Raw genomic sequence first — 27623 nt, 5'->3', positions numbered from 1 at the left:
GACGAGGAAACTGAGGCCCCAAATCACAAAAGGGAAGAATTAAGGCCGACTGCTGCGTCCCGACTGGGTCTAGGGAGGCCAGGGTCTGGCACCACACTGCTCCCCACCTCTGTACCCCTTTGCTCCGGCTCCCAGCCAAACCACCTCTCAGGAATCTGAGCTGCAGCCGGAACCTCCAGGGTGGGTGAGCTTAACCCTCAGACTCCTGGGTCCTCTCCCTCCCTCCAGCACAGCCTCACAAGACATACACCAAGGACACCACACAGAGGAGCCCAACCTCCCACACCACAGTCCTTCTCTACCAGAGGGCCTGAAAGGCCACAGGCCTTAAGGGTCAGGCCAACTACCTAACAGCACCCGGAGAAAATGAAGGTCCCATTAGAGTGCTTACTCTGGGCGTAGGGGCTCTCCGTCCCTATTCTCAGAACTTGGAAAATGAAGAGGTGAATGAATTAAGCAGGGTAGGCTGACAGATACAGCCTCTACTGGATGGCCCTTGGCAAGTCACTTCCCCTCCAGACTTTAGTGACACAAAAGAGGGAAGGGGGAGAGGCTGCCTGAGCTCTCAGGCCCGGGCCCACCTCACTTCCTTCCCCTCCTAACTCCCCACATCTGTCCTTGGTCGTGCCCTCCCGACGGCAGTCTACATCCGGTGGAAGCAGAGGTCAGAGAGCAGTGACTTTGGATCATTTTTTATTTTGCATTTCATATATTATCCAGTTTCACATTCTCACAGGATCAGCAATTACAACAGCCACCTCGTCTCCCAAGTCTGAACGCGGCAGGAGAGCCGCAGCTGTGGCGGAAGGCAACGCACTGACGTGCTCACGAAACAAAAAATTGCACAATTTTTCCTTCATTTTTCTTATACTAACGCCTGACACAAAGGCTCACTGCTGGAGAATGGAAATCCTTTTCTTCTTCATGCCTCAAACTAAACATTAAACTTATCTGACAGGGCGAACAAGGTCTCTTTAATAATTAATTGCACACACACGAAAAATCCTTTATGATGCATAAATATTTTGTTACACAGGGTACAAAAATACTTTCACTTTTTGGTTGGTTTCGAAGTTTGGAAAGAATGAGGAGCAATGGCAGGGGTGGGGTGTGCTGTGGAGAGGTGAGCAGAATGGGAAAGGATTTTCTTAATAGTTGTTGGCCCATCTGAGGAGGAGGAAGCGGAGGACCCTGATTGGAAACGAAAAAGCAAACACTCTATCTTGGTTCGTGGTCATTGCTATTCAGCCTGGAAGTGGGTGGGGGTGGTGGGGGGTGCCGGATGGACTGGCTGCAGGGCGGGTGCAGGGGAGGGGCGTGGAGACAGGGACCAGGAATGATGAACCATTAGTGGCCAGGACCTGTTGCTATGGTGACATGATGTGAGAACAAACTGTACACTCACATATACACAGTTTAAGTGTCTTAATTCATGCCAGAAAACATGCAAAATGAAATGCCTCGTTTCTCTGAGGTGGAGCTACAGAACCAAGTTTGGACTAGAGGTCAGGCCTTGCTCAGTCCCAGTGAGGCCTCCGAGCCAGGTCTGGGTGTCCCAGCAAGAAGGCCCCGGAATCCTCCTGTGAGGCCTTGGAGAGCGGCTTTGGGGCAGGACAGGGATGAGGAAGGGGAGAGAAAGGAAAACGGGAAGCAGTCCACTGAGTCAGGCTTAAAATTCACAGTCTTTGGAGGGAAGCAGTGGCTCTCCACCGGCTGTCTCGGGGCAGTGGAAGCTCAGGGCGGCTTCCTCCCCGGCAGGGCAGGGGCTTCAAGCTGCGGTGACAAGACCTGGAGGGAGGGGAGAGACGGGGGCATGAGCAGAGGTGTGGCACTGGAGCTGAACCCAGGCCTTCCCCTTCTGAGGAGGCTGCAGACGGATGGCAGGGGTGACAGGGTGGGAGGAGAAGGGGAGAAACAGCCAGAGCGGCCCGGTGCACAAGCTCAGGTGGAGGCCTAGCACCAGCGAGCCTGCGGACTGAGGCAGAGGGAGGAGCCGCGGCCCTGCAGGAAGCCAGGGTCTGAGACACTTCTCATCCTGGACCTCTGGGCCAGCACTTACTGAAGAACTAACAGAACTGACGATATTTCCATCCTTGCTGGGTGGTATCAGAGGAAGGGTACCAGCGCACCTGCAAGAGAAGCCAGCGTCAGGAGGAGGCTGTGCAGTCCCTTCGCTGAGGAGGGAGCCCAGTAAACACGGCCTGCAGTGTCCTTGTTGGAATCCTGGTTGTGTCACTGACTGGCGGATGTCGGGCCAGTTACTCACCTCTAGGCAACAGTTTCTTCATCCTGAAAATGGGAGAGCGCCACCTGACCTGCCTCCTCTGCAGGGTCGAGGTTCAAAGGAGACAATGGTTACAAAGGTGTTTTATTCTCCTCAGCCCGATTCGAATGGGCCAAATTGTGCCAGTGGAGTCTTGGCTGCCGGGGACACTGGTGCCAACAACCTGCCCCTCCCCCTTTACTGGGAGAGTGCAGAATTCCTAACATTAGGAGAATGAGCCTCATGAGTTTTTGCTTGGCTTCTTTGAGTCTCAGTGTCCTCATCCAGCTATAGGATAGAGATGATTAAGTCACAGGGTGGTCGTGAGGATCAGTTAAGACGGGACGTAAAAAGACATTAGAAACCAAAGTCGGTGTGGTCTCCACGGGGTAGGACTCCCAGACACTGCTCCTGTCCTTGTATGATTCTCCAGGGAAGCCACGGACGAGACCCAGCTGTCGCCTCCTCCTGTTTCAACCCTTCCGTCCCTCTTGTTCCCTCCATTACAAGCCTCCTAAGTCTAGAGATGTGTAACCTACCAGCTGAGCCCTCTGGTGGGGGCCTGGCAGCTGCCTAAACCCTGGCACTTGCCAGAAGGCCCCACAGAGCAAGCAGCAGCCTCAAAGCAGGATTCCCAGAGATGGGTCAGGAAAAGACACGCACCTCCTTCCCCATGGGCAGTCGTCTGGACGGCGAGCTGTGCTGGGTGCCAAGCTAAGATTGTAGGGAGGCCGCCTGCCCCAGTTACAGACAGCAGGTCTGCCCCAACCTGACCCACGGCGGCCTAGCAGGGTGGGGACAGGGCATCACAAGACTCCAAGTAAGAGGGGGGAAGATTCCCCCAGGGCTTCCCAGAGAGGGGAGCCCGGGGCCCCCTTAGGAAAGGAAGAGAAGGCATACGAGAGCCACGTAGAAAATGAGGACAGCTGGGCATACAGACAACTGCCTCGAAGCTGCAGCAGTCGGGCCCAGTTACCTACGTGGCTGCCTGGAATCCCTGCCTCTGTAAGCAGGAAAGACAGCGGGCAGCGCCAGGCCATCTGGGGGCTGATGGAAGCTTCCTGAGAACTTGCTCCTGTGCCCCTCCAAATTCTAGGTGCCATTTTGTATAGCACAAGACTCTGACCACATGCTCAGCTGAAGTCAGGGGTTGGTTACTCTAAGAGGCCAGGACACTTGGCATATAGTAGGACCAGGTCCTAGGCCACCTGACCAATGCCAGGATCTTCCCTGGGCTCCAAGGATGTGGCACTGCTGTCACCAGGACACAGCTGGCCCCAGGCTGCTAGAAACACCTTGATTAAGCCCAAAGCACACATAAAGGTCAAGAGCCTCTTTCTGCCTTTGAGCTGTCCAGCCTCAGAGGCCGCTGTATCTTCTCTCATGCCTCCTAAACATCTGGAAGCTGTTCCTTCCTCTCCTGGCTGACAGCTGAGTGGGAGGAAGCCTCGCCTCCCCTTTGCTGAGCTGTGGGATGCCCTCTCGGCTGGAAGCCCGACTGGACACTAGAGCCCATTCCACAGAGAGGGGTAACGAGGAAACCAGCACAAGCCTGCGGCCCAGTCCAGCTCGGGGGAACCCCCCAGTGGGCCACGACACCACCCTCCACCCAGCCTCCAGCTGGAGCAGCCCTGTAACAGGAAGTGTGTGTGGGGGGGGGGCCTGGGTGCCCTGCAGGGCTGGACAAGGGGAGGAGAGAACAGCAGATGAGAGTGGGAGGGACTCCGGAGGCCTCCAGCGGCTGCTTAAGGGCTCCCTCGGCGAGCCTGCCTCATCCGGTCCCACACTCTCTCCACGAGGTGCCAGGATTTGGCCTCCAAAGCGGCAGCCTTCCCTCCAGCCTGAGACGAGCCACTGACTCCTCGGGGATGAAGCAGAGGAAAGGTCCCATTTCTGAGCTCAGGACGGCCGTGCCACTGAAGCCGATGGAACGTACTCAAGGGGCTGCGTTTCCACTCCCTCAGATGCCTGGTGTAGGCCGGCGGGCTGGGGCCTCTAAAGCAGCCCGGTCCCCCCATGCCCCGGATCAGAACAAGAGACCCCCAGATCCAGGGGTCAGGGCGAGTGCTTCAGGGAGCCAGCGGTCGGTTCCCTCTCAGGGTCTCCAGCTGTTCACAGGGGGTTTGAAGGTCCTGAGAGGCCACCCAACAAGGACAGGCCCTCCAGCATCAAAACAAAGAGGGCACCAACTCAGTCCCTTCTCCAATCCTGGGACTGACTAATGGAGAAGATGTGCCAAGAAGGGGCAGAGGAATGAGTCCACACGAGGAGAAACGGGAAAAGCCAATAAACATGGGCGCCTCACTCATAGGAAAGTCAATTGAAACAATAAGTCACTTAACAGACTGGCAAGTCTACTCGACCTTGTAATAGTTCTAGGAATTTAGGATAAGGAAAACAAGCAGAACAGGTGTCCAGAGAGGTGGGAACAAGGACGTCCATGCGGCACAGCCTATCAGTAGCAAAAAATTGTGTAAACACCCTAACTTCCCATCCACAGGGAGCTAGACACACTTATACAATGGTGGGCTAGCCAGGTATCCAGAATGCAGATCTATAGTTACTGACATGGAAAAATGTTCTAACATGTAAGTTTCAAAAAGATTAAATGTGTACAGTAATTTTTGTAAAAGATTCTTATCTCTGGATTTACTTATACGCCCATCCCCAGCTACCTACCAAGTTTGAGGACTAAAAGGAGTGATTATCTGGGGAGCAGGAAGATAAGCCAAAGGGAAGAGAGAAAAAACCCGCCTGTCTGTCTTTTCCCATAGATGCCAACCTCTAACAACTAACGCTTATGAAGCACTTACCACGTGCCAAATGCTGTTCATTTAATCCGCACAAAAACTCCATGAAGTTGATGCTATGACCCTTCCCATTATACAAATAAGAAAATAGAGGCAAAGGAGTTCATGTAACTTTAAAGTCATTGGTAAGTGGTGGAGCCAGTGTAGGGAGGAAAAGAGCCACAGTGAGGGGCTGGCCCCATGGTATAGTGGTTGGGCTCGTGTGCTCCTCTCCGGCAGCCCGGGGCTCACTGGTTCAGATCATGGGTGCGGAGCTGTGCACTGCTTATCAAGCCACACTGTGGCAGGCATCCCACATATAAAATAGAGGAAGATGGTCACAGATGTTAGCTCAAGGCCAATCTTCCTTAGCAAAAAGAGGAGGATTGGTGGCAGATGCTAGCTCAGGGCTAATCTTCCTCAAGAAAAAGAAAAAAAAAAAAAGCCAAAGTGAAAGACCTCCATAGCCCGAGGTTGAAATGGGAAATGGAAGTCCAGTCTGGGAGGAACCCAGGATGCAAGGGGACACAGAGAATCCCTGCTTTTAGGCCATCTGGATGTGCCAGACCTCAGTGTGCCCCTGCCATCCACACCTCTTGCATGCCTCCCCTTCTTAAAGGAGAAGACTCTATCAAGAGGATCAGAAGGTCGAGCAAGATGGCCTCATGCCAAGACAGAGCAAGACCGAACCATCGCCAAGCCCTTTCCTGCAGCTCTGGTCCCTGTGGCCATGTGGATGCCTTGGCTCCAGCTGAGCTACTGGCAAAGGGCATGCAGGTGGAGTGTACATATTTGGGTAGAGAAGGAAGGACTGGTTTTCATCTCCTTTTGTCCATTAGCTTCCACCTTCTCTCCACATCACCTCCTTGCTCCCAGGCACAGAAAAGCTCAGTTTTTCTGTTGGTCCTCTGGGTTCAGAATAATCCCCTCAGGATCAACGATGTCCACTTCCTTTACTGAAGGCATTTTCAGCCACCTCTGGGGCAGCGCTGTCAGGGGGCAGGGAGGGGCTCTTGGAAGGAAAAGAGACGATGCTGCTACTTGGAAAGCACTTTCATGCCTAGTACGGCATTTGGTCCTAACGTTTCACTGTGGAGGAGGAAGTGCTTCCTAGAGAGCTCGAGCAGCAGGGACAGACCCAGTTACCACTGGCCCACTCTTGTCTTTAGTCTGCCTCCCAAAAAATGCCACTGTCCTTGGAGGTGGCCTTCATCCCTTTCCCAAGGAAGTCAGAAGACAGGAACTCAGGCACAATGAGGTCTCCAGCCTCAGAGAGGACCTGGGGGAACTAGATAATACTGATATTAAATAATAATCATGATAATCAGCACTTCTACAGTACTCCTTTTATGCTAATATGCTAACAACAACCCTACAAAGTAGGTAAGATTATCACCATTCCACAAAGAAACCAAGACACAGAATGCTTAAGTAATTTGCCCAAGGACACACAGGTGGAGAGAGAGAGCTAGGATTTGGACCAAGGCAGCCAGATTGGAGGTGGACAGCCACAGGCAGTGGGTAGGGTGGAAGGAAGCTGGAAAGGAAGACAACAGGAGCACACCACCCCTACAGTATGGAGCTCAGGGGCAGGCAGCAGTGTGCAACTCCCAGCTAGCTGGGGGGCCACCCGGAAAAGGGCAGAGACACCTCTCCTTAGTAATTTGACATACTGTCACTGGCTCCCACCCTCTGCCTTACTATTGGCACAGCCTAGCATCTCAGAGCAGGTGGGATAGGACCTCCCCACACGATCCGGTCTAGCCTCTCATTTTACAGACGTGGACACGGAGGCCCAGAGGTGAAGTCACCTGCCAAAGATCAGGGAGCTAATCGGTGGCAAAGCTGGGATCAGAGGCAAAGAAACCAGCACCAGGAAGGCCAAGGCCTTGCAGGGCGCCTGCAGTTAAAGCCTCTGCTTGGCCGGGAGCACTGTCGAACTGCCCACCGTCCACACTCAGCCAGGTTGGAGGATGGCGACCGTCTTTCCTGCTGACCACCTGTGTCCATCACAGAACCTGGTCTGCGGTAAATACCCAAACATTTCCCTCTAGGGGAGGCTCTTTACTGCCTTCCTCCCCTGATCAATTTCCCAGCTGTCTGCGGTGCACGGCCGGGGAACAGTGCCAAGCTTAACTATGTTCTGCCCTCAGTGCAGGCTGCCACGGCCCGGGAGCGTTCCCTGCGGGAGGACCAGCTTCTAGAGTAGTAGCCTGGGAATCTGAACCTTCCACCTTGGAACTGCATGAACCCAGACGTCACTAAGCCCTTCAGAGGACCTGAGATGGACATGCACTGAGCCCTTGGGCAGAGCTCCCAACTCCTCCCACCTCAGCTTCTAGTTCCTGTGAACTCTCCCTTCCTGGCTTCTCATATCCTTTTCCTCCTTGGCCACTTCCATCACCCCAGCCAGGCGACTTCTGTCCTTTCGCTCTCGACAGCACAGTACGCCCTGGCCTGGTCGCTCTTCCCGAGGCTCAGCTCTCGGTCACTTCGCTGATCAGAGGCAACGGTGGGCTCGCCACTGCTCCTCGGCCCTACCATGGCTGCCTGGTGGTGCCCTGTCCATACACCTGGCAGAGTCCTGTCATTGCCTCTCAGTGGCATGGGCAGGTATCTGACCACCTGCCTCTCGGGCACCTAGCACGGCACCCGGTGAGCACAGAGCCCTGTGGTGCCCAGAGTGCTCCTGGCCCAGCTCCACCCTCGCCAAATCTCCCCGAGAAGTGCTCATTCCCTATTTCCCAGCCCAGCCCAGGTTCACGATGGAGAGTGTCCAGGCATCATGAAAACAAGAGCAGACGCTCGCTGAGCACTCAGGAGGTTCCAGGTACAGTTCCAGGACTTCATGTCTTCACATTTAACTCTCAAAACAACCCTGAGGCAGGTAATCACATTCTCATTTTCCCGGTGAGTAAAAAATCAAGGCACAGAAATCTTTAAGAGCTTTCTGAAGTTTGTAAAGGCAGGAGGAGGCAGATGCAGGTGGCCTGGCTCCGGAGACCACACTCAGGCTGGGATTCGCACCATGGTTCTGTCGCCAGAAGCAGAATGCAGTGCGGTGCCTGCCAGCGGTGTTCGGGGGGTGGTGGAACCAAGGCTGGGGCTCTCTCCGCATCCTGCCAGTATCCTCAACGTGGCCGGCCTCACGGCTTGTCCTCCCTCCCCTCTGTCAGATCCCAAACCCTAAGGGTACTGACATGGAAGCCAACAGCTCTGTTGCAGCTCTGGGGACCATGAGTGGCCCAGTGGCCAGGGAGGTATGATGGCTGGCCAGCTCAGAGCCTTCATTCTTCCCTTTCCGGCTTCTCCCCCCAAGGGAGAGCTTACCTGAGCATGTAGGGCGGCGGCAGCAGCAGCAGTGGCAGCTGGGTAGGTGAATGCAGCATGTGAGATGGCTGGGGTCAGCTCCGTGGTGTACAGAGGGTAGGGGGCCCAGGCCTCTGGGGACGCGGGGATCAGAGCAGCCCCCATCAAGTCATCTACAAAGGGAGACAACAGCCCCCATCATCAGAACACTGGTGTCCCCTTCCACCACCCCACCCCAAACTGAAGCATAAGTTCTCCTCAGGCCAGACTCCCCTCAAGGACCCCAAGACCAGGGAAAGGAGTCACGTTAACTTGGCCTGGCATGGTAAGCATCCTTTCCACTTCGAGAAACTCTCAGACGGGCCTCCACCCACCTCAACCGAGAGAGATCAGAGAAGGCTTTAGGGAAGTTGGGCAATGCAACAGCTCAGGAGCTGAGTATGTCTGAGGTCCAGCGAAGGCTGCAGGGGAGGAAGGAAGCATGGAACCTACAGAGATAGATGGCTGTGGATGCAAGAAGCCTCTCGGAAGAGGGGACAGCAGGACCAACCCCCTCAATGAGCATCTCAATGTCTGCCCTCTGTACGCAACTCCACTGGGGGTGCCCAGCTCGGGCCAAGCAAAGAGCAGCAGACGGCAGCTATGAGGGCCACTCACAGGGGTCCCGTGCGATGAAGTGTGCTCCTAGGGCGGGGTGAGCGTTGGTGGGATTTGGTGTAGCCATTAGCTTGTTCTTGGCCATCTTGGTGTTGGCTTTGGCAAATTCTAGCCTCAGGGTCTGCGGGTTCTCGGGATCAAAGCGAATACCCTACACCGGAAGGAAAGGAAAGGAAAGACTTTACTCTGTAGGACCCAGACTGTCCACTGCAGCGGGTACAGAAGGGCCCTGGAAATGATCTTGCCTGAAAGACTCACTCACACAGGGGTCAAGACAGAGGACATGCTGCTCGGGCCTTGTGAGTAGTGGCATTTGGCACAGACAGTGCAGCCAAGGACTCTGCCCCAGGACGGCTGGGAAAGTAGATTTGTGGGCACTTTCCTTGGGCATGGAGTGGGGGACGGTCTGCAGAAGACGGAACAGAGATACCCACGGCCAGGAGGTCTGTGGGTCAGAGAAAGACCTGTTCCCCAGCTACTCACGTTCAATGCATTCTTGGCCGCTTCTGCTCCTGCCCGGCTGTCAAAGATCACAAAACCAACAGGCTAGTAGGAAAGAGAGAGAACACCCTTGCATCTCTCCCAACATTCCATCTCCCCCTCCAAAACAAACAAACAAAACCTCTTGCCCATCATCCTCCCTATGTTCAGCTGGAACAGTAGAGGTTCTTATATACCAAATGTCTCCACATGTGAGAAATGATGCCAATAGAACTTTATCCCACTGCAACAAATATCACCCTTTCAGTAAATCTTTTTTTTAAATGCATGCAGGTAATTAAGAGTAAGTTCCAGTGTTTTCCTCAGCAAGAAACAGGACACAATGTAGCAAGGGCATGGGAAGGTTTTAGTTCAATGAAGGGGCAGCAGGCTGAAAACTGCTCCAACTTCACTTTGCCAAGGTTCAGTCTAGACCCCAAAAGGCTTCCAAAGGCTCTGGGCCCCAGTCTCCTGGCATCAGGAGCCAGAGCACGGCCACCACCTCTATGGTCCTCAGCCTTGGGGCCAGGCTGTGGCTTCTCAAGAGCCAGAGAGGGAGGACCAGGAGCTGACTGGTAAGGAGAGAGGACCTGTGGAGGCCACTCTTTCATCAGCCCAGGACAGAAACGGATGAAAGGGAGCAGGTCTCAGCTGCCAAATGCCTCGAGATTGAGAAGGAGCAGGCTCAGTTCCAAGCTCAGCAGTTGGTCTGGGCTGGGAGGATGAAAAATCTTGGAGAGAAATTACCTGTCTCGACGTAAGCTTGATCAGGGACCCTTCATACCCCTGCAGAGAGAGGTGGTCATTAACGGGGAAGGTCAAAACCCCGTGCTGTGCTCTCCCAGCCAGCCCCAAGAGCAGTACCCCTTTCCCCAGTACCCTTTTCCCCATTCTCACGCTCTTCTCCCCACCCCCAAGTCGACCCACTCTGACCTCCACCACTGTTGAGCGCCCTCCGCCCCTGGGCTCTGCATCACATGGTCTAGCACATGGGTGGGCATCATGCGGGAGCCATCATCATTTCATGCGTAAATTCCCTTTTGCTCCACTAGTTTGTAATCCTGAAGCACAGACCTTACCTTTTTAGGTTTTTTTATCTGCAAACTGAAAAGGCTACATTGACTCTCAAAGATTCCTTATTTGGCAAAGTCTACTGAGATTCTCTACTGTCTCCACTTTACAGATGAGGAAACAGAGGCTTAGAAGGGCCAAGCAACTGACGGAAAGCAACATGTGAATCAGCAGGACCAGGACAGAGAGCCAGGTCTGTGACCAGGTTCTGATACGCTGTCCTATGTGGTCCTGCTGCCCAATCCAGGTCAGAGATTCCTTCCTGACGCTTCTCCTCTGTTTTAGGCTCAGCCCGTGGGTGGCTGGGTCCACACTCACCTTGAACGGCCTGAAGAGCAGATAGAGTTCTCTGGGCTTAATGTCCACAGGGAGGCCACTGACGAACAGCGTCCGGACCTGGGGACAGAAAGCACGGTGGTCAGGGCCAGGCTCACAGACAGGAATGACGGCCCTCCTCAGGAAGGACTGGAAGCCTTCCAGAGTGTAAGGAGGACTTCAGTGTTTCCTGGGCCTCCTTTGGAGGCCGAGGCACGTGAACACTCAGTTTCACAGCATTTAACTTTTCAAAGCCCTTTCCGTACCCTTTCCTTCCTCTAGGTTCATCCTGCAGGTGCCACGAGCACCTGCTGAGCGTCTCTGTGCAGACTCTCTGCTGCCGAACAGCCAAAGAGAGCCCTGTTTAAAAGGCGCACAGATCGAGGATCCTTTTTCAGACCAAGGACCCCTATGAGACCTGAAGAAAGCTATGGTGCCTTACCCCCAAAAATGCACAAGCAAAAAGGCAGATATTTTTCAGAAGATAGCTGTAAGTTATGAGCCTTGCCCTCAACGTGGTTGTGAGTTGGTGGTGAAGCAAGGTCTAGACACCAGGTGTCCGTGCTGTGACTCTAGCCAAACCTGACCTCCTGAACTGTGGAAGAGGCCCACGAGAGGGCTGGCAGAACCACTTTCCTAATTCACCACTGCTGGCACCCAATGCTAAACTAGCAAGTCCAGATCAGCCAATAATTATAAAGGGGAAGGGAGGGTCTTCCACAGTGTAGATCCATTAAAAATACATCTTGAAACTGTGGCTTCTGAGTGACAAAAGAAAAAAGAATCCAAATGAATAGCTTCCCTACACACTTGACTCCTGTATCAAGTAGCATTTCATACCATCTAAACCCAAACACAGGTCTTCCCAACTCATCACTGCCGATTTACGGGAAAAAAAGTTCATGTGCCTCAGCCCACCCCATCACGTGGCCATTCTTGAAAACATTTAGATGCCCTAAGTGGGCCATACCCCCTTCTCCAGAGACACCAGACAACTTCCTCCATGCTCTAGTGATGACCTGCTGAACCCAGGCAACAGCCTTTTTAGAGACAATGGCTTGAATCAGGAACATGGGCAGCCAGGCAAAGTTACACTCAACACACACAGACAGACACACACATACACACCAACGAACACACAGATCTCACCAACAGAGCCAGAAGAGGCAAAGGAAACCAGACCTGATAGCTGCTGGTAACCAGTGTCACCACTCCCACCCACACAAGAATGACTCCCAGCCCGTGGCCCATAAAGACTGGGAAAGGATGAGCTTCTTCCCTCACGTGAGTTTTCTCCAAGAAGCATATCCAGCAGAATCCTTGGCCATTTAGGCACATCTTCCCCCTTTGGTCATGCCTGTCCCTTGCCAGATGTGTCTCTGTTCCCAGGCCCGGGGTGAAGGTTCTGCGCATTTCACAGCCTTGGGCAGCTCTGTGTCCCTGTATACACAGCTCTCAAGTGCTGCTCTGTTTCCAGAAGCACTTGAGAGAAAATGGACAGCTCAGGCTCCAGGGTCGGCTAAACTGAGCTCCTGGACCCTAGAGGGCAACCAGCCTCTACACCCAGCTGCCCTTTGATGGAAGGGCCTTTAATTTACGTGTAAATCCCCAACAGAAGTGACTCACTCAGGTCATATACCTTGTTCTTTAAAGGCAGCAGACCTGGGACCCAAAACCCAGGTCTCCCGACTACTCATCCAGGTGGGTAGGGACAATGCTTGACTCGGGCGTGGGGACTTAGGCACCCAGCCCACCCCCAGAAGATGGACCTGGATCAGCACTGTTCCCTCTTCCTTGGCTGGTAGGACGTGGTCTAGGTCAAAGACGTAGGGCCAGAGGCGCCCCACAGAAACCTCTGCCTCAGTTCTCCCCAGGGGCCACCCATTTCACCCGGGCTAATTTTAAACCCTTCCTCAAATGGCTCCTTTCTGGCCAGACCTCCCCAGGGGCCCACTTAAATAGCAAGTTCTCAGCAGAAAGTTTCCTGCTCGGGGCGGGAGTTGGGGTGAGTATAGGGGATCTTTCTCTCATTCCCAGCTCAGATCCTTGTTTCTAGCTTTCCCTCTGGGCAGATGACCCTTTTCCTCTGCTTTCCATCTTTTAGGTCCTAAGGTGTCCATCCTGCACCTGGCCACCTCTCAGGAAACAAGCTGAGGTCAAGGCAGTTATGGATTAGGTGGCAAGTTCTCATCTACCAGGTCACAGGAAGCCTGACCTGAATGCCGTCCTTGGTTCTTACTCGATCGTAGCCATCCTGGTAGATGATGTGCCCTCTGCCTATCCTCTTGTGCAGACTGGGAAACTGAGGCCCAGAAAGGGCTCATGCAGCTTGGTTCACCAAGGAGGAAAGCTGGGTAAGACCCAGGTACCCTGACTCAGCCATCTGTGCCATCAGCAATCCATCTGGCTGCGGGGACAGAGGGAGTGGCACCTGGGTGGCCTTGTCAGCCCCATGGGTGGGTAAAGCGTTGCCACACATCCTTTCAGTAGCCAGTCCCTTCCCTAGATGCTTGTATAGGATGACAGCAAAGCTGGAGGGACGAGGCAGAACAAGAACAAACTGGCAAACCAGAGATGGAGGGAAGCATGAGCTTAGCAGCCTGGTCAGCTACATGTTGAGAGGACAAGAGGATCCAGAGCCCACCTACCCAGCCCCTGCTTCCAACCCCCTCAGGTCCTGCCCCCACCCCATGGACTCCAGGTTCCTGACAAGAGCCTGCCCAGCCCCCAGGCCGCCGCTTCCTCATTCCTTAACTGAAGGGCACCCATCCTTCAGGTCCCTCTACTTCCCCACCCCTCTTTCCTTCCCATGAAGTCTTTCAGAGCCCTTAGGACACCCTGCCTTATATTGTTCCCACCAGTCTGAGCTTAGCCCCTCACCTGGGCTCTATAAAACCCCAGAGAGAGGAGCCAAGTCTCAAAACTTTCCTATCCTCCGAGGTGCCTAGAATCAGGCCTCCAAATTTCAGCACCAGCCCTCTTCCCATCTCTACACACTACAGTCCCTCCAAAGAAACTCACAGCCAGAGAGAAATGTGGCCCAGCACGGCAGAGTGACACCATAAATGGGAAAGAGAACAGGCTTTAGTTAGTTAGACTGGACTTCACATCGCAGCTTTATGCTTGGCCTGGGGAAGCGGCTTCATCCCTCCAAATCTCAGTCTCTCCATCTGTACATGCAGATACCATCTACCTCCAGGATGAAGAGCTCACCTTACTCTACACGTGGCACATAGGAGAGGCGCAACAAAATGCTCGTTCACGCAGGGCTCCCGTAATCACAACATTTACCTGCACACAAACCTCACCTATCAGGCACCACAAGCCATTTCTTTATAAGGTTGCCTAGTTAGGTTGGATCGAGTCCAGGTCAGACAGAGCTGGCAACACAGGTGAGACGACCTTAGGCAGCCACTCGATTCTTTAGTTTTTCTCTTTCCGGGGAGGTAATGTCCGAGGTGGAAGGTACCATGGAGATCAGCTAGTTCAACATCCTCATTTTACAGATGAAGAAACTGAGGCTTAGAGTAGGAAGGTGATGAAACAAGCTGCTGGCATAGTCAGGATCCTTCAGGGATGGCAGGGACAAGCAGTTACTTCTCCAAGGCCTGGCCAACTAGTCCTGTGTCCCAGGCCAATGTTGAAGACCCCTCCTCCCAAGCCACTTACTGGTGCCAGCCTCACAGCAACAGGGCATGACGTTCAGCAAAGAGGCTGGGTGCAGACAAGGATTCAGGCACCAAGAGCTGGTTGATACCAAGAGGGAAAGATCAACCAAAGAACCCATGTCCTGACTATTCCACAAGTTTATTACAAGAATTTAACACAAAAATGTTTTCAGTATTTGAAGAAAGCAAAAGCGGTGGCTCACACAATCCCCAGGCTGCCAGGAGGCACCAAACCCGTTTACCTGGCCCTTCTCTTTCCATATGCTCCCTCTTCCTCCAGAAGTATCCAGACCACCCAAGGGTGGTCTCCTTCCTGTCCTGAAACGTGGAAAGCAACCACAGCCCTCTCTAAAAATGGTCATCTTCATGGCAAGTACAAGCAGACGGTGCTAGAACACAGCCATGTCCTTAGCGCAGTGGGAAGGTAAGTCTGGAATGGGGTAGAGAGGGTACCGGGGAGAAGCGGAGAATGGACAGAGAATCCTTAGCAGTCAGTGAATGAAGAAACATGTCAAGGAACAGCTCTTTTGGTGGAACCCACTGGAAGCACCAAATTCAACACAGACAAAGAACGTGGCCAGAGAGGTGTCCCCATACAGGACATCACAGACATGGCTGTGTGGCTTTCATGATGGTCAGGAGCAGACCTAGCCTTGCTGGAGGCCTCGGCCAGCACCAGGCCTGCCTACGGGAACCAAGTGACCTTTGGGAAATACGTGTTCCGGTCCAGCAAGGCTTTGGGGCTTCTGAGGCCGCTCTTCCCTTAGGCAAGTCCTGCTGCCCCTCTCTCCGGAGTTGCTGAAAGCGAGGGGTTGGTTCAGCCTCTTCTGCTAAGTTCACACCACAGGCTATCAGGGGTCGGCAGACTTCCTGGGGGTTGTCTAGGTCTTTGCTGTGTGTTCCTGGGCTCTTTCCCTCCAGCAAGTGCGGGACCGAGTGCGCCTGGGGCTCCCAAGGACCGTTTGACTGCTCCTCACCTCCTCCATGGAGGCCCCTGAACCTCACTCCCGGTGCTAAGTCCTAACTCAGCACGGGGCCCCCGGGGGACCATAGGGAAGGGCAGCACCTGAGAGGCACAGGAAGCAGCCCCCAACTCTCAGCCTTATTCTTGAGGCCTCTGGGGTGGGAATGCTCCGTCCCGTAAGAAAGGTTTAGAAGAAGCCTCTCAACCACACTTCCTAATCCCAGCACGGCAGAGGACCCAGGCTCGCCAGGTCGCCCAGCCCCTTCCTTCGGGAAAGGTGTCAACCGCAGGCCAACATCCAGGCCTTCCGCCTCCCTCCGCAGCCCTCCCCAGCCCAGAGGTAAGAGCACACTTCTCAGAGAGAAAAGAAGTAGGAGGAAGGGGCTCTGACAGACCCACTCATATCTAGGTATCAGTGATGCTCTTCCCTCAGACAAACTGACATTTGTGTAAAGATCTTCAGAAGAAATAAACTCAAACAAAAGCCTTGAGGAGCAAGGTGATGGTGACACCCAGGGCATCAGCCTGACAGCACAGGTTCAGGATTCTGTGGAAAAGGCTTCCAGGCAGGGCTCACCCTCTTCCTGTCGGCCCTGCGTTCTCTCCACTGGAAGACCTGCCATTCAGGTGCACCTAGGCCAGGCCACCTCCCTCAACAGTAGCTGCTAAGGGTTCTCCCTCCTCCCTAGGGTACACACGGGGCCCAGCTCACACCGCGGCCCAGGAGGAGCTAAGGGCAGAGGGCTGCTGGGGGAGGCGGAGGGGATGGGTGTTCCACAAGGAGGAAAGCAGCGGAGCAAAGCCTCCATGTGGGACAGACTGGGGCAGCAGGGGCCACGGCCATGGGGGCCCTCCCTCCCCACTGAAGAAGACCCCACACTCAGGCTGGGCCCTGGCCCCTCTGCCCTCACCAGGTGTGTGCCCCCCTTTGCAAGGGGAAGGACAGGCCCGATGCTGAGGGCTCTGTAGCTCCAACTCGCCCCAACTTTTTTGACACAAAAGACCTTCAAACTGAGCATTAAATACTCAACTTCTTGGTTAAGGGTGGCAGTAGTGTATTGTGGCTGAGAGGACAGACTCCATAAGGCAACTTTCATTAGAGAAGGAAAGGGTAAACACTGCTTTCAAAAACAGTGGGATGCCCATGGACATTAAACCCTCATGTCCTTTTACTGTGAAGGACAACCACAGCCTTCTTCAAATCCCAGCCTGGTAATCTCCAGGACAGCACCCTGGACTTCAGGGACCACCCACCCGGAGGACAGACCTTCCTCCACCAAGGAAGCTGAGGCAGGGAAACATCAGGGCCACTCCCCACCTCCTCCCACCCCGCAAATAAATCCCACTAGTCCACCAGGAAGACTCCCCAAGAAGACAGATGCCTGCCTCCTAGGTGAAGCCTGCCTCACAAGCCCGGGGCTCGGGGAAAGACATCCTTGGGAAACGGCTCTGCGCGATAGAAACATCCTACCTAAGACATAAAAATGCTATTTGAAAACTGATTCTTTGCAGCAATCATTTAACAACTCTACGAGTTAGAATTGCATCTGGAAAGGAAAAACTGTTTCAACGGTCCACTCCATCAGAATGTTCAAGTAATACGCCTTCTTCATGTCCCCACCTACTTGCTGCCTAATGGGAGCTCTCCTGGTGTCATCTGCATGGGAAACATCACTTAGGGAAGGGGGTGGGGGGAGGAGGGAAATCCAAAAAGGGAAAAACAAGCCTCTCATAAGCCCCTCCCACATCCTTCCCCAGCTCCCAGCCCTCTGCAGCAACCCAAACGTAGACTATTTGAACTGGAAGAAAACTTATTTTTAGATGAGGAAACCAAGGCCCAGGGGTCCAGTGAGTGGCTTGCGGTCACAGAGCACGTCAGAAAGAGTCCCAGTGTCCCCATGTGCCCAGCTCAGGAGTAACAGCTCTTCTGCAGACCTTGATCTCACACCACCGACCCACTCAGACTCTGGTGGGGTCAGCCTTAGGCGCCCAGAACAAGTGGCCTTCAGCTTTTGATCCAAGAGGGCAAAAACAGCCTCTTGGAAGGTCGAATGGGGGGTAGGGGGAGGTGGATGATCCCGTGACTAGTCCTATATAGAGTTAGTTACAGGGAGGTCAAAGGGAAGATTGACAGCCAGACTGCCAATTCCTAGCAGCTGAGTGGGAGCAGCCTTGTACCCCTGCTGACTGGGGGGCGGCTATAGCAGGGCCACTTGCACACCTTGGACAGGACAGCTGGGCACCTGTAACCCCAGGAAGCCCTGAGTCCAAACAGAAGCCCAAGCCACCCCATCTCACTGTCTCACTAACCCCCCCACCAGCCAGATCATGGGAGTTTATGAGCTGCAGCCTACATTATTGAGAACTTACAGTTCTCCTGATATAAACATACTGAATGCCCTTTTTAAACTTGTAGCAGCCATCATCACACCCAGCTCTGCTCTGGCTTCTCCAAGGGGAAGAGACCCCATTGAGAACCAAAACACCGGACTCAGGCTCAGCCTCCTGCTCAGCAAACACCTGCTGACCAGACTTGGAAACAAAAGAAAAAGGGTCTCAAATCAATTGTCGGGGAGCCTGGGCTGAAGCTGCAGCCTGGCCAGCAGCCAGGCAGGTAGCTTTGTGTGGCCTTCCTCTGCTGCCTGAGCTACAAAGAAGAGAGGTGGCCTGGTCTCAGGGTCCCTCACACTCCGCCTTCTAAGATACCAGGGAAGTGGCAGAAGGTGACTTGGGCACTGTCCTCCATCTGCTCAGAGCTTAAATGCTCTCCTTCTGCCCACAGGAAAGCCAAGCAAGTGGTGAGGAAGGGGACAGAGAATGAGAGGGTGAGAAAGCAGGAAGTCCAGAGCCAGGCCCGGAGTGGGGCTGGGCCTGGGGTTTTGCGAGGGGTCTCTAATGAGGCAATATCGGGGTTGGCAAACAGAAACCTCAGAGCAGTCCCACGCTCCCCCTCAGAGATAGTAGTGGCCAGGGGTTTGCTTTTGTGTATGTTTGTAGGGGGTGGGGTGGGGGTTGGGTCCTGCCTAGGTCCCATGTTTAGGCTTGGCACTAGCAGGTCACTCTTACCCCTCCCAAGGGAAAGAAGTCGCTCTGAGTGGGGCCACTTGACGAGAGGTGGATGGAATGTGGCGACATGGCCCGCAGACCCAGGACTTATAAGGGCTGAACAAGGACACAGGCAAAAAGAGCAAGCAGATAGAGCCAGACAGAGGCTGTGAAGCGAGACATACGCACTCCCAGAACTTTGGTGCCTTCCATGCTTCCTCCAAGGAGCTCTGGCCTGCTCAGCTCCCAGGCTAGGATACAGCCCAGCTTCCCTCAAGCCAGCCCCCACGTCCAGCATCATCACAGACTGACGTGGTATGGAGAAGTCCCAGCCTCAGGGTCTGTCACACAGTATTTTGTCTGCCCCTGCTCATTCCAGCCCCAAATCACATTTTCAGGGCTTGACTCTAAGGCCCCATTCTGGGCAGCACTTTGTAGTTTCCAGTTCTTCCACACCTATCACCGGGCTGTGGGCCTGACAGTCCTCTGATGTAGCAGGCAGAGCGGTACTGGCCCACTTTATAGATCAGAAAAGCAGCTCAGGGATGAAGTGCCTGGCCAGCCAGTGGCAGCGGTGGGAGTCAAGTCCAAGTTGCCTGGAAAGTTGGGGCTCTTCCCCTACAGCCTGCAATGTGTCCTAGAGTTCCGACTATGTGTATGGGGATGAGGGGAACCAAGCTGGGGTGATAAGTTCTCCAAAAAGAGGGACAGGGCATGTATAAAGCTTTTTGTTTTGAGGAAAATTAGCCCTGAGCTAACATCTGCTGCCAATTCTCCTCTTTTTTGCTGAGGAAGACTGGCCCTGAGCTAACATCCCTGCCCATCTTCCTCCACTTTATATGTGGGATGCCTACCACAGCATGGCCTGCCAAGTGGTGCATAGGTCTGCACCCGGGATCCAAACCGGCGAACTCCGAGCCACTGAAGCAGAAGGTACGAACTTAATAGCTGTGCCACCGGGCTGGCCCCAAGCATTTAAGAAGGCTTCAGACCTTATACTCCAAGCTACTTCTAGCCCCAGGAACAGAAGGCTAACATCCGGGGGACACACTTGGTCAAAGCCTGTTGTGAACACCGCTCTATACTTCATTTAGGGAACTAGACCAAACAGCACAAACTGCACTGTGCAGACTCCATGCTCCGGGCTGGCTGGAGGTGGAGGCAGGGCCTGCTTTCCATTTGGTTCTAGACAGAGCCAATGGCCAAGGCTTTCAGAGGCAGCTCAGAGTGACAGGCTCACAGAGCCCCCAGTGAGGCTCCCTTCCCTTCAGGACCGTCTTCCTCCCATGTCCCTCCTGGTACTTGTGTGGTCAGCCAATGCAGATCCATTGCCTGTCCCCTGTGCCTGGCAAGGGTTGTCGTTGTCACACACACCACCCCACAGATTCAGGGCACTGGCCTAGGGGACTCTTATACCCCTCCCCTAACTCCAAAATCAATACCTCAAACCCTTAAACCACGGGACGTTATTCCAGCGTGAACACACAGCACGGTCTACACACAGCGCTGAGCCCACCACACCTGCCCACCACTTGACTGAGGCAGACAAAGCCTGACGAGATGTTTTCCAACCTAAGCTTCTGTTGGGAGGGGCCCCTGTTCAGGGATGGAAGCCACTTCCAGGACCTACATTCTGGTTTGGAGCTCCCCTGTCACAAACACATCAGGATCCCTCCATCCCAAGCTATGCCTGGATATGGCCACGACTACACATCAAAGAACAGGGACCAGTCTGGGCAGAAGTTCTTTTTTTTTGGAGGAAGATCAGTCCTGAGCTAACATCTGCAGCCAATCCTCCTCTTTTTGCTGAGGAAGACTGGTCCTGAGCTAACATCCATGCCCATCTTCCTCTACTTTATATGTGGGACGCCTTCCACAGCAATGGCTTGATGAGCAGTGCCATGTCTGCACCCGAGATCCAAACCGGCAAACCCTGGGCCGCCGAAGCAGAATGTGCGAACTTAACCGCTGCGCCACCAGGCCAGCCCTGGGCAGAGTTCTTTATAGCCCCCAAAGGTTCTCAAAAATGGTCTCAGGTTCTATTCCAGCAACCTCTCCTGATCCCCTCCCCAGTAAGAGCCTAAGACTCATCTGGGGAGTGGAAGGTTAGCTAACCTCGAAGAAGAGCTAGGTACTCCAGACACTTATCCCACGGCCTGGTCCAGGTCAGGCCCTGCCCCAAATCCCCCAAGTTCAGAACTATGCAGGCAGCCTTGATGGCTTATGACAGCCAACAGCCTCTGCTTAGTCAGCCATAAACAACTAAAGGCCATGACAAATGGGCGTAGGCAGACCACCCCACTACACCTAGCCTCTGCTATACTCTGGAGGCCCCTGGCACTGATGGATCCACAAGTGGACTCTTCAGGAAGGGAGGATCCAATGATCTAGTCTAGTCTTGGTGCATCTCAGAGGTAATCTTATTCCTTCCATCCAAGGATGGAATCGGGGAAGAAACAGCATGCAAGGAGGCTGTGCTGGTCCCCATCTAACATGGGTTTCTGGTATATGAAGCTTTGTAGGTTGTCTGCAATTTCCACCTCACAGCAGCATGGTTTCTGAAGAATAGTGTTGGGCTCTGCACCACTGCCTCACAGCTTTGCCAGGGGTGTGAGGACCCCTCTGAGGCAGCCACGGTCAGAGGATGGCAGAGGAACTGACGAGGCACCAGATGTTGCTGCTACCCAAAACCAATGGCTGAGCAGCAGCTGGGGGCCACCGGGCAGGCCAGCACCCAGCACTCTAGCTCAGCTCTGGGTCACCAAAGGTGGGTGGCCTTGGACCAGGAGCTCAGCCCTCAGGGTAGGTGGGACGGACTCCTCTCCTCTACCTCTCAGGACTGTCTGAAGGCCCAATGGGATAAACGGGTGGAGAGCATGAGAGCAAAGCTCAGCACTCGCAGTTCACATCTTGCCTCTATGTACAGCACTCGCCAGCCCTGCTGTGGAGATGGGGATGAGAAGAAGTCAGACGTCCAAACGTTGAATGAGATTTAGAAGCTGGTTCTGACAGGGGCAAACTAGCCAAGCTGGCTGTGTGCAGGGAAGAAGGAGACATGGAGACCCAAGAGGCTGCCCCCCCAAAATGACAGGCAGTCACTTTAGAGCAAGTACCATTTCTTTAGTTAAGATGCCCAAAGCAGCAGGGTACCCACGGGGGTGTGAAGGCAGTCAGCCTCGTCCAGGCAACAAGCGGCAGTACCGTCTGCACAGAACTCAAAAACAATACCACTGACTTAGTCTGTTTTTTATGATCAGCACGCGATGGCAATTCTAAACAATATCTGTGATAAAATGCTCCTCCTGCAGGGGCTCACAGCTCCCATCACCCAGTCTCAGGATGCGATCAGCCCAAAGGGAACTAGCCTGGAGCCAGTCTCTGGGTTTCTACAGGGGACCCTGGCATCATCCAAAGCTTGGGCCTCCAAAACTTTAGTTGCAGGACCTTCCTCCCTCTGCCCCCAAGTCTCAGCAAAAACCCTATATAAAACAGAAGAGCAGGTATAGTGTGCGGTTAAGAGCAAACTGTGGGTTCAAATCCCAACTTACCCGCTTACTAGCTACATGAAAGTTATTTAACCTCTGTGTCTCAGTTTCCCCATTTATAAAACGGTGATAATAACGTACGCACTTTCATAGTGCCGTTGTGAAAGTTAAATGAGTTAAAATGGTAAAGTGCTTAGAACTATGCCTGGCACACATACCATACATGGGTTTACTATTATTGGTACGGCCTCTCCATTAGGTTATGTGAGCAGAGGGGACACATCCACAACAACCCCCAGGGAGGAAGGGAGCCTCACCTACCAGAATCTGCCTCGATCCACGGGCCTGCGCCCCGTTTCCAGGTAAAAGCCTTAAAGCATAGATATTTCCCTTTCCCCATACCAAAAAAAGCCTGCAGACAGAGCACCAAGACATCCCAGATTCTGTCAAATGCTTCTGACGACAAAGAGAAGGGGAGGTGCCCAAGTCACACGCTGGACCCCAGAATTCCTGCATCCTCATCTAGATGGGCTAACCTGGCCCATCCCTCAGAGACCTCCAGAGGACAGGGGATGGACCCTAGGGTATCAGGCCTGCGAGGAGCTGCCTTAGCCTGGCTACACTGGATGCGAGGTGGCGGGGTGGGGCCGGCCCTCAGGTCAAGCTGTCACCGCCTTAGCTGCCTTTAATCCCTGACTTTGTATAGCTTACCATTAGGCTGGCTAAAACTTCTTTAACTCTTAGAAACTTGAAGCCCCCCCAACCCAAGATTCCAAATACCACCCTCCCCTCAGGGGGCCCCCCAATGAATAATTACTGTAACTTAGTATTACCTTGTATTATGAAAGTAAAGTCTCCATTTTCAAAATAGAATATGCTTTCAAACCACACATACCCCTCCCCAGAAACACTGTAACTATCTAGCCATCCCTAAGAATCAGAGACAGGACACGCTTCAGTCTGGGGTTCCGCAGCAGAGGCAAGCCTGCCCTGCCTCATGTGCTGTATTATCTCACCTGGGGCTCCAGCACCAGCCATGACCCGTATGGGGGAGGCTACAGCCTCTAGATTGAAAGGGATGCTTAGCTCCTCCCCTTCAGACCCTCCCCTTAATTCCTTGCTACCCTCCTTAGCTTTCAAAGGGTATCAAAGCTTCTAACACATCTCCCTCTCAAGTGGCAAAAAAATACCAATTTTCCCCAAAGTTTGCACCATCTCAGGCTCTTCACAATGTGGCTCCAATATTGCTGCAACATAGCAAATTCCTGGGAGTCACCCAAACAAGCCAAGTGGTTCCTCCATCCATCCACCCCCAACTCTTACACATGCTCTTCCCTCTTCTGGGAATGCCTTTTTCTCCCCCACAGGTCTAACAACCTCCTCCTCAGCCACATCTCAGGGAGGGCTGACTTCTAACTTCCCAGTAGCACCATTTTATCACATGCAGATATCTCTTTCTTTTATCTACTATTGCATTTAACATACCATCACTTCCTGGTAAGTCCTTCCCACCTCGCAGTCTGTGATAATTCACCTGTATCCCTGACCCCTGGTCCAGAAAAGGAACCTAATGCTTATGATATGGATGAAGCCCCATGGGTAGGGTGGGCAAGCAGGGAGAGTCAAGGCTGTACAAAGTAGTTTAAGACAAATGGCCCCACTGATACCCTGTCCTGGAACCAAGAAAATACACCCCCTTCTCCAGTAACCTAACACCTTTAGGAATTGAGGTCTTACGGTGGGCAAGCGAGGTCCTTGGTTTTCTAGGCTTGCTTTAGCTAATCTCCAGTAGTCAACTGGGAGGAGGCAGCCTGGGTAAGCCATGAGGGTAAACCACCACTGGTAATGTACATTCTCTGGATGGTGGCTCTTGGGGGTGCAGAACTGACTGGCTAGGGGAGCATCTAAGCTAAAAGGAAGGAGTCCAGTTCCAGCTCAAACCACCAATCCAAGACGGAACTCCAGCAGAGGAGCTCTTGGCCCACTGTTCAAAAGGCTAATGAGGGGCAAGGGCCTTGTGCTTACCTGACCAGAGCGGACACCGAGCCCCAGGAGATCCCCAGAGCCCCTCATTTTAGCCCTCTGTTAAGTGGGAGCCCAGGCCCCTTTGCCAGCACCAGCTGCATCAACTCTCTGAACTACTGAGTGCTGTAGCCCCCTCTGCTCCCAAGGAGGGATAGCAGGGATTCCAGCTCTTGAAGATTCCACCCTCTGTCTCAGAAAACGCACTTAGAAAAAAGTGACCAATACCTTAAACGCTTTTTCAAAGATTTTAGCCTGACCACATGGTTCACCCTCTCCACTTCAAAGGGGTGGGTCTGAGGGTCAGCTCAGCCTCTTGGGTGGTGTGAAGTCCCTGCTGAAGTCAACCCTCTAGCAGAAGTGGCATTCTGGGTTCTTACCCAGCTTCACAGGAGATGGCTTCTCTCCCCCAATTTTAGCCCACAGGGGGCCTAGCAGAGACCCCACACACCAGCAACCCTGTTACCCTCCTCCAACTCTCCGGGCAGATTCTGAACAACCAGGCAGGAGTAGTTTAAGGTCCCCAAAGCCAAGGGCCTGTCGGCATCACGGTCCAAGGAGGATAATGCCTTCAGGAACCAAAACCACCCCACCACACTGCAGCCCACGTCACACTAGAGGACAGATGTCAGGCCCTCCCTGGCCACCCTTCAGAGTGAAGTGTTGTCTATTCCCCCCTTCCTGCCCGCAAAAAAGCGGGATCTAGACCTAGATTCTTAAGATGTCATGCCATTGGTGGACTGAGGCTGGCAGCACTGCCTCTATGAGAGCTGGCAGTGTGACCCTCCCACCTTCCCTCCCACAGTGCGGAACCCAGCCCAGCAGTGGGCCTTTGCCGCCATTCTGCACCAAACCTATAGCACGGCCAGCCGGCACTGCCACTCGATTGGAGGGAGGTAGCAACACCAGCCCCCACCAGGGGCTCTGCGGTTTCTCCCCCAAACCAAGGGGAAGGGAGCTCAGAGTGGATAAGTGGCCCTTGGTTTCCTGGGCAAGAGCATACCAGGATGCGGCAGGAAGGGTCTTTTAGCCCTGGAGTGATACAGCAGAGGCCAGAGGCCCTTCGAGGGAGCGGTGAAGGCTGTCCCCTTTCCACACCAGTTTTTGTCTCTGCAGGCCCAGCTCCTGGTCTCCGTTCGCTGATAGCCTTAAGACTTGTATCGACCACCCCACCCCACACACACACCCTCCCCAATTTCGCCATCCCACTAACCACCCAGCTGCTAATGATTTTACGAAGCCGTCTCATACTCCCTCCTCTTAGCACATGGCCGGTGGACAAGATAATGTCGCCTGTCCTTGCAGAATCTCACCCAGGCCAGCTTTGGGGTCCTGGCGTGGCTGCCAGGGCAAAATCGGAGAGAGGAGAACCGGGACCTGAGTGTCTTCAGGCATCTACATCCAACTCTAACTAAGCGCCGGCTGACCTCTTTGCCAAAGCCAGGGTTCTGCGGCTGTGGAAAACCCGTCCACCGCCACGACTACGACTCTAGGGAACCAAGGTGCCGCGCGGCCGGCCCGGGCCTCCAAGGTCACGGGGAGGGGTCAGGGTGGAAAGTGCAAGGGAGTGAGGGTGCCGCCCGCCGCCGTGCTAAGCCCGCTCCGTTCCTTCAGCCGAGGCGGGAGTCGCGGCCACGCGGGAGGAGCGCCTGGGAAGGGGGCAGCGAGCCGGGGGTGGAGGACGCGGGGCGCGCCGCTCGCCCACCGCGGGACGCACGGACGGCAGCCGGCGCGCGGCCCGCCCCGAGCCCGGGAGGGCGGGGAGACAATGCCCGCCCGGCGGGGCAGTCCAGGCCGCACGCCCCCGCCCGCCGGACACGGGCTGCTCCTCCCCGACCGAAGGGCAGCGGCGGGAAGGCGCCGGGAGCTACTGCCAGAGCGGCCCCGCGCGGCGCGGGAGGCCCCGCGCGCCCTCCCCCGCCCACCTCCGCGTGCACTTCACCGGACGAGTCCCGCGGCCGCAGACCCACCTCCTCCTCCAGGGGGGCGCCGGAGCCCGAGCCGGTGCCGGTGCCCGTGCCGGTGCTGGTGCTGTGCTCGCCGTCCGGCTTCAGGTTGCTCATGGTGCGGGGGGTGGGGTGGGGGTGGCGAGGGCGAGGGAACGCGGAGGGCGAGCGCGGCGCCCGGCCCCGGCGAGGAGGTGGGAAGGGGCGCGGTGAGCGGTGCGCTCCGGGAGTGCGGGGCGGGGTGGCGGTGGGGGGCGCGCGGGGCGGTGAGAGGGGCAGCCGCCGCGTCGGGCTGGGGTCACATCAAGTTTGGCGGGTGCGGGAGGTGGGGAGGGGGTGCGGTGGGGGAGGCACTGGGACCCGGAGCCGAGCCGGAGCGGCCGCCGCCTCCGCCTTTTCACTGCGACCGGCGAGTGCGCCCGCGGCGGCGGCGGCGGCGGCGGCGGCGGCGGGGGGCGGGCGCCGGGGGAGGGGGCGGGCGCCGGGCGGCGGCGGGGGGCGGGGGCCGGAACCGGCCTCAGCTGGGGCCCGGCCGTCCCCCTCCCCCGCCCTCCTCCAGGTCTCCGGGGGAACGCGCAGCCAATCCCCGCCGCCCACTGCGGGCTCGCCCCGGCCCGGGCCGCGGCGCGCCAGCCTTGGGCCGGGGCTTTTCCCCTCTCTCCCTCGCCATCTCTCCCGCTCTGCTTTCCCCGTTCCCTTCTCCACGACGAGTTTTTAAACTTTGATGAACTCGCCCAGCGAACTTTCTTAAAGGGGCCGCGCGCCCCGCGCTGTCCCAGCCCGCGGGAGGTGGAGCTGGGTGCCAGGCGCCCCGCGACCCCTCGCCCCCGGCATCTCCGCCCCGGCGGCTCCACGCTAGGGGCGCCCGAAGCGGGGGTCCTGGGTCGTCGGCTTCGGGAAGTAGGCTCCTCTTGTACTCTGATCCGGGTTATAGGGTGTTCGGCAAACTCATTTCACCCTCAAATCCAGCCTCCCAGACCCGGTCCACGCTCTCTTCCCTCCCCCGAGCTCAGGGCTGCTGGGAGCCGGGTTCTGGAGATGATGGCTGGAGGGGGGGCGCCTAGACACCTGGGCTTTGGCCTTGGCTGGGCGCCGTTTTGCTACGTGACCTTGAGGAAATCACTTCCCCTCTCTGGCCTCAGGCTTCCAGCCCAGAGGGTGGGACTTACATCTCAAACTAATCTTCCCGCTCCCAGTCACTGAATAGGACCAAGGCTGGGAGACGAGCCTTTGGGACCCAAATGGTTATTAGCCCCAAGGAAGGGGTGCCTCGAGTGACCGAGAAGCTTCCATTCGCCTCCCCCTCTCCCACCCAGCTTTTGGGTCCTCTCCTCCCTCGGCTTAAATGCCTCCCCAGCACACACACACACACGCATGCACACACACACATTTCGCCGCCTCCTATTCAGAGCCCGAGGGCGCGGGGAGGGGAAAGCAGGCTCGCGGCTCGGGCGGGGTCGTCGTGACTCCCCTCCACGGGTCTTGAGGGCGCGGCCCCGGGGTTGGTTTTCCTCTGAGTTTGAAAACCCGCGCCGCTAGGGGCCGGCCCTGCCGCCACCTCGGAAGAACCCGCGCCCACCTCGAGTCGCGCTTAAAGTGCAGCAGCCAC

General features: G+C 55.2%; 1 protein-coding gene across 2 annotated transcripts; it reads right to left on the bottom strand.

The window, feature by feature from the left end:
• Positions 1–676: 676 nt before the first annotated feature.
• RBPMS2 (RNA binding protein, mRNA processing factor 2) lies at positions 677–26490 on the bottom strand. Of its 2 annotated transcripts, XM_070623428.1 has the most exons (8): positions 26039–26490; positions 10888–10965; positions 10246–10284; positions 9502–9564; positions 9019–9169; positions 8383–8534; positions 2060–2129; positions 677–1788 (listed from the first exon to the last, which is right to left on the bottom strand). In XM_070623428.1, the coding sequence occupies exons 1-7, from the start codon at positions 26129–26131 to the stop codon at positions 2067–2069; spliced, it is 639 nt and encodes a 212-aa protein (XP_070479529.1). In that variant the 5' UTR covers positions 26132–26490; the 3' UTR covers positions 677–1788; positions 2060–2066. The 2 variants fall into 2 exon arrangements, with proteins under 2 accessions (XP_070479529.1, XP_070479533.1); XM_070623432.1 differs by lacking the exon at positions 2060–2129 and having other exon boundaries at positions 26039–26475.
• Positions 26491–27623: the final 1133 nt, after the last annotated feature.

The sequence above is a fragment of the Equus przewalskii genome, chromosome 1, assembly GCF_037783145.1.
Source record: "Equus przewalskii isolate Varuska chromosome 1, EquPr2, whole genome shotgun sequence".
NCBI lineage: Eukaryota > Metazoa > Chordata > Mammalia > Perissodactyla > Equidae > Equus > Equus przewalskii.
Note: the sequence above shows the minus strand (reverse complement) of the source record. Positions and strands in the feature narration are given on the sequence as shown.

Bases quoted from the DNA above. Each gene is read 5' to 3' on its own strand.
- RBPMS2 (XM_070623428.1), bottom strand. From the start codon at position 26,131: ATGAGCAACCTGAAGCCGGACGGCGAGCACAGCACCAGCACCGGCACG. The intron at 9,170-9,501 runs GTGAGTAGCTGG...CTTCCGGTGTAG, and splicing joins CGGCCAAGAATGCATTGAAC to GGTATTCGCTTTGATCCCGA. The intron at 8,535-9,018 runs GTGAGTGGCCCT...CTCCCTTTGTAG, and splicing joins CTTCATCGCACGGGACCCCT to ATGACTTGATGGGGGCTGCT.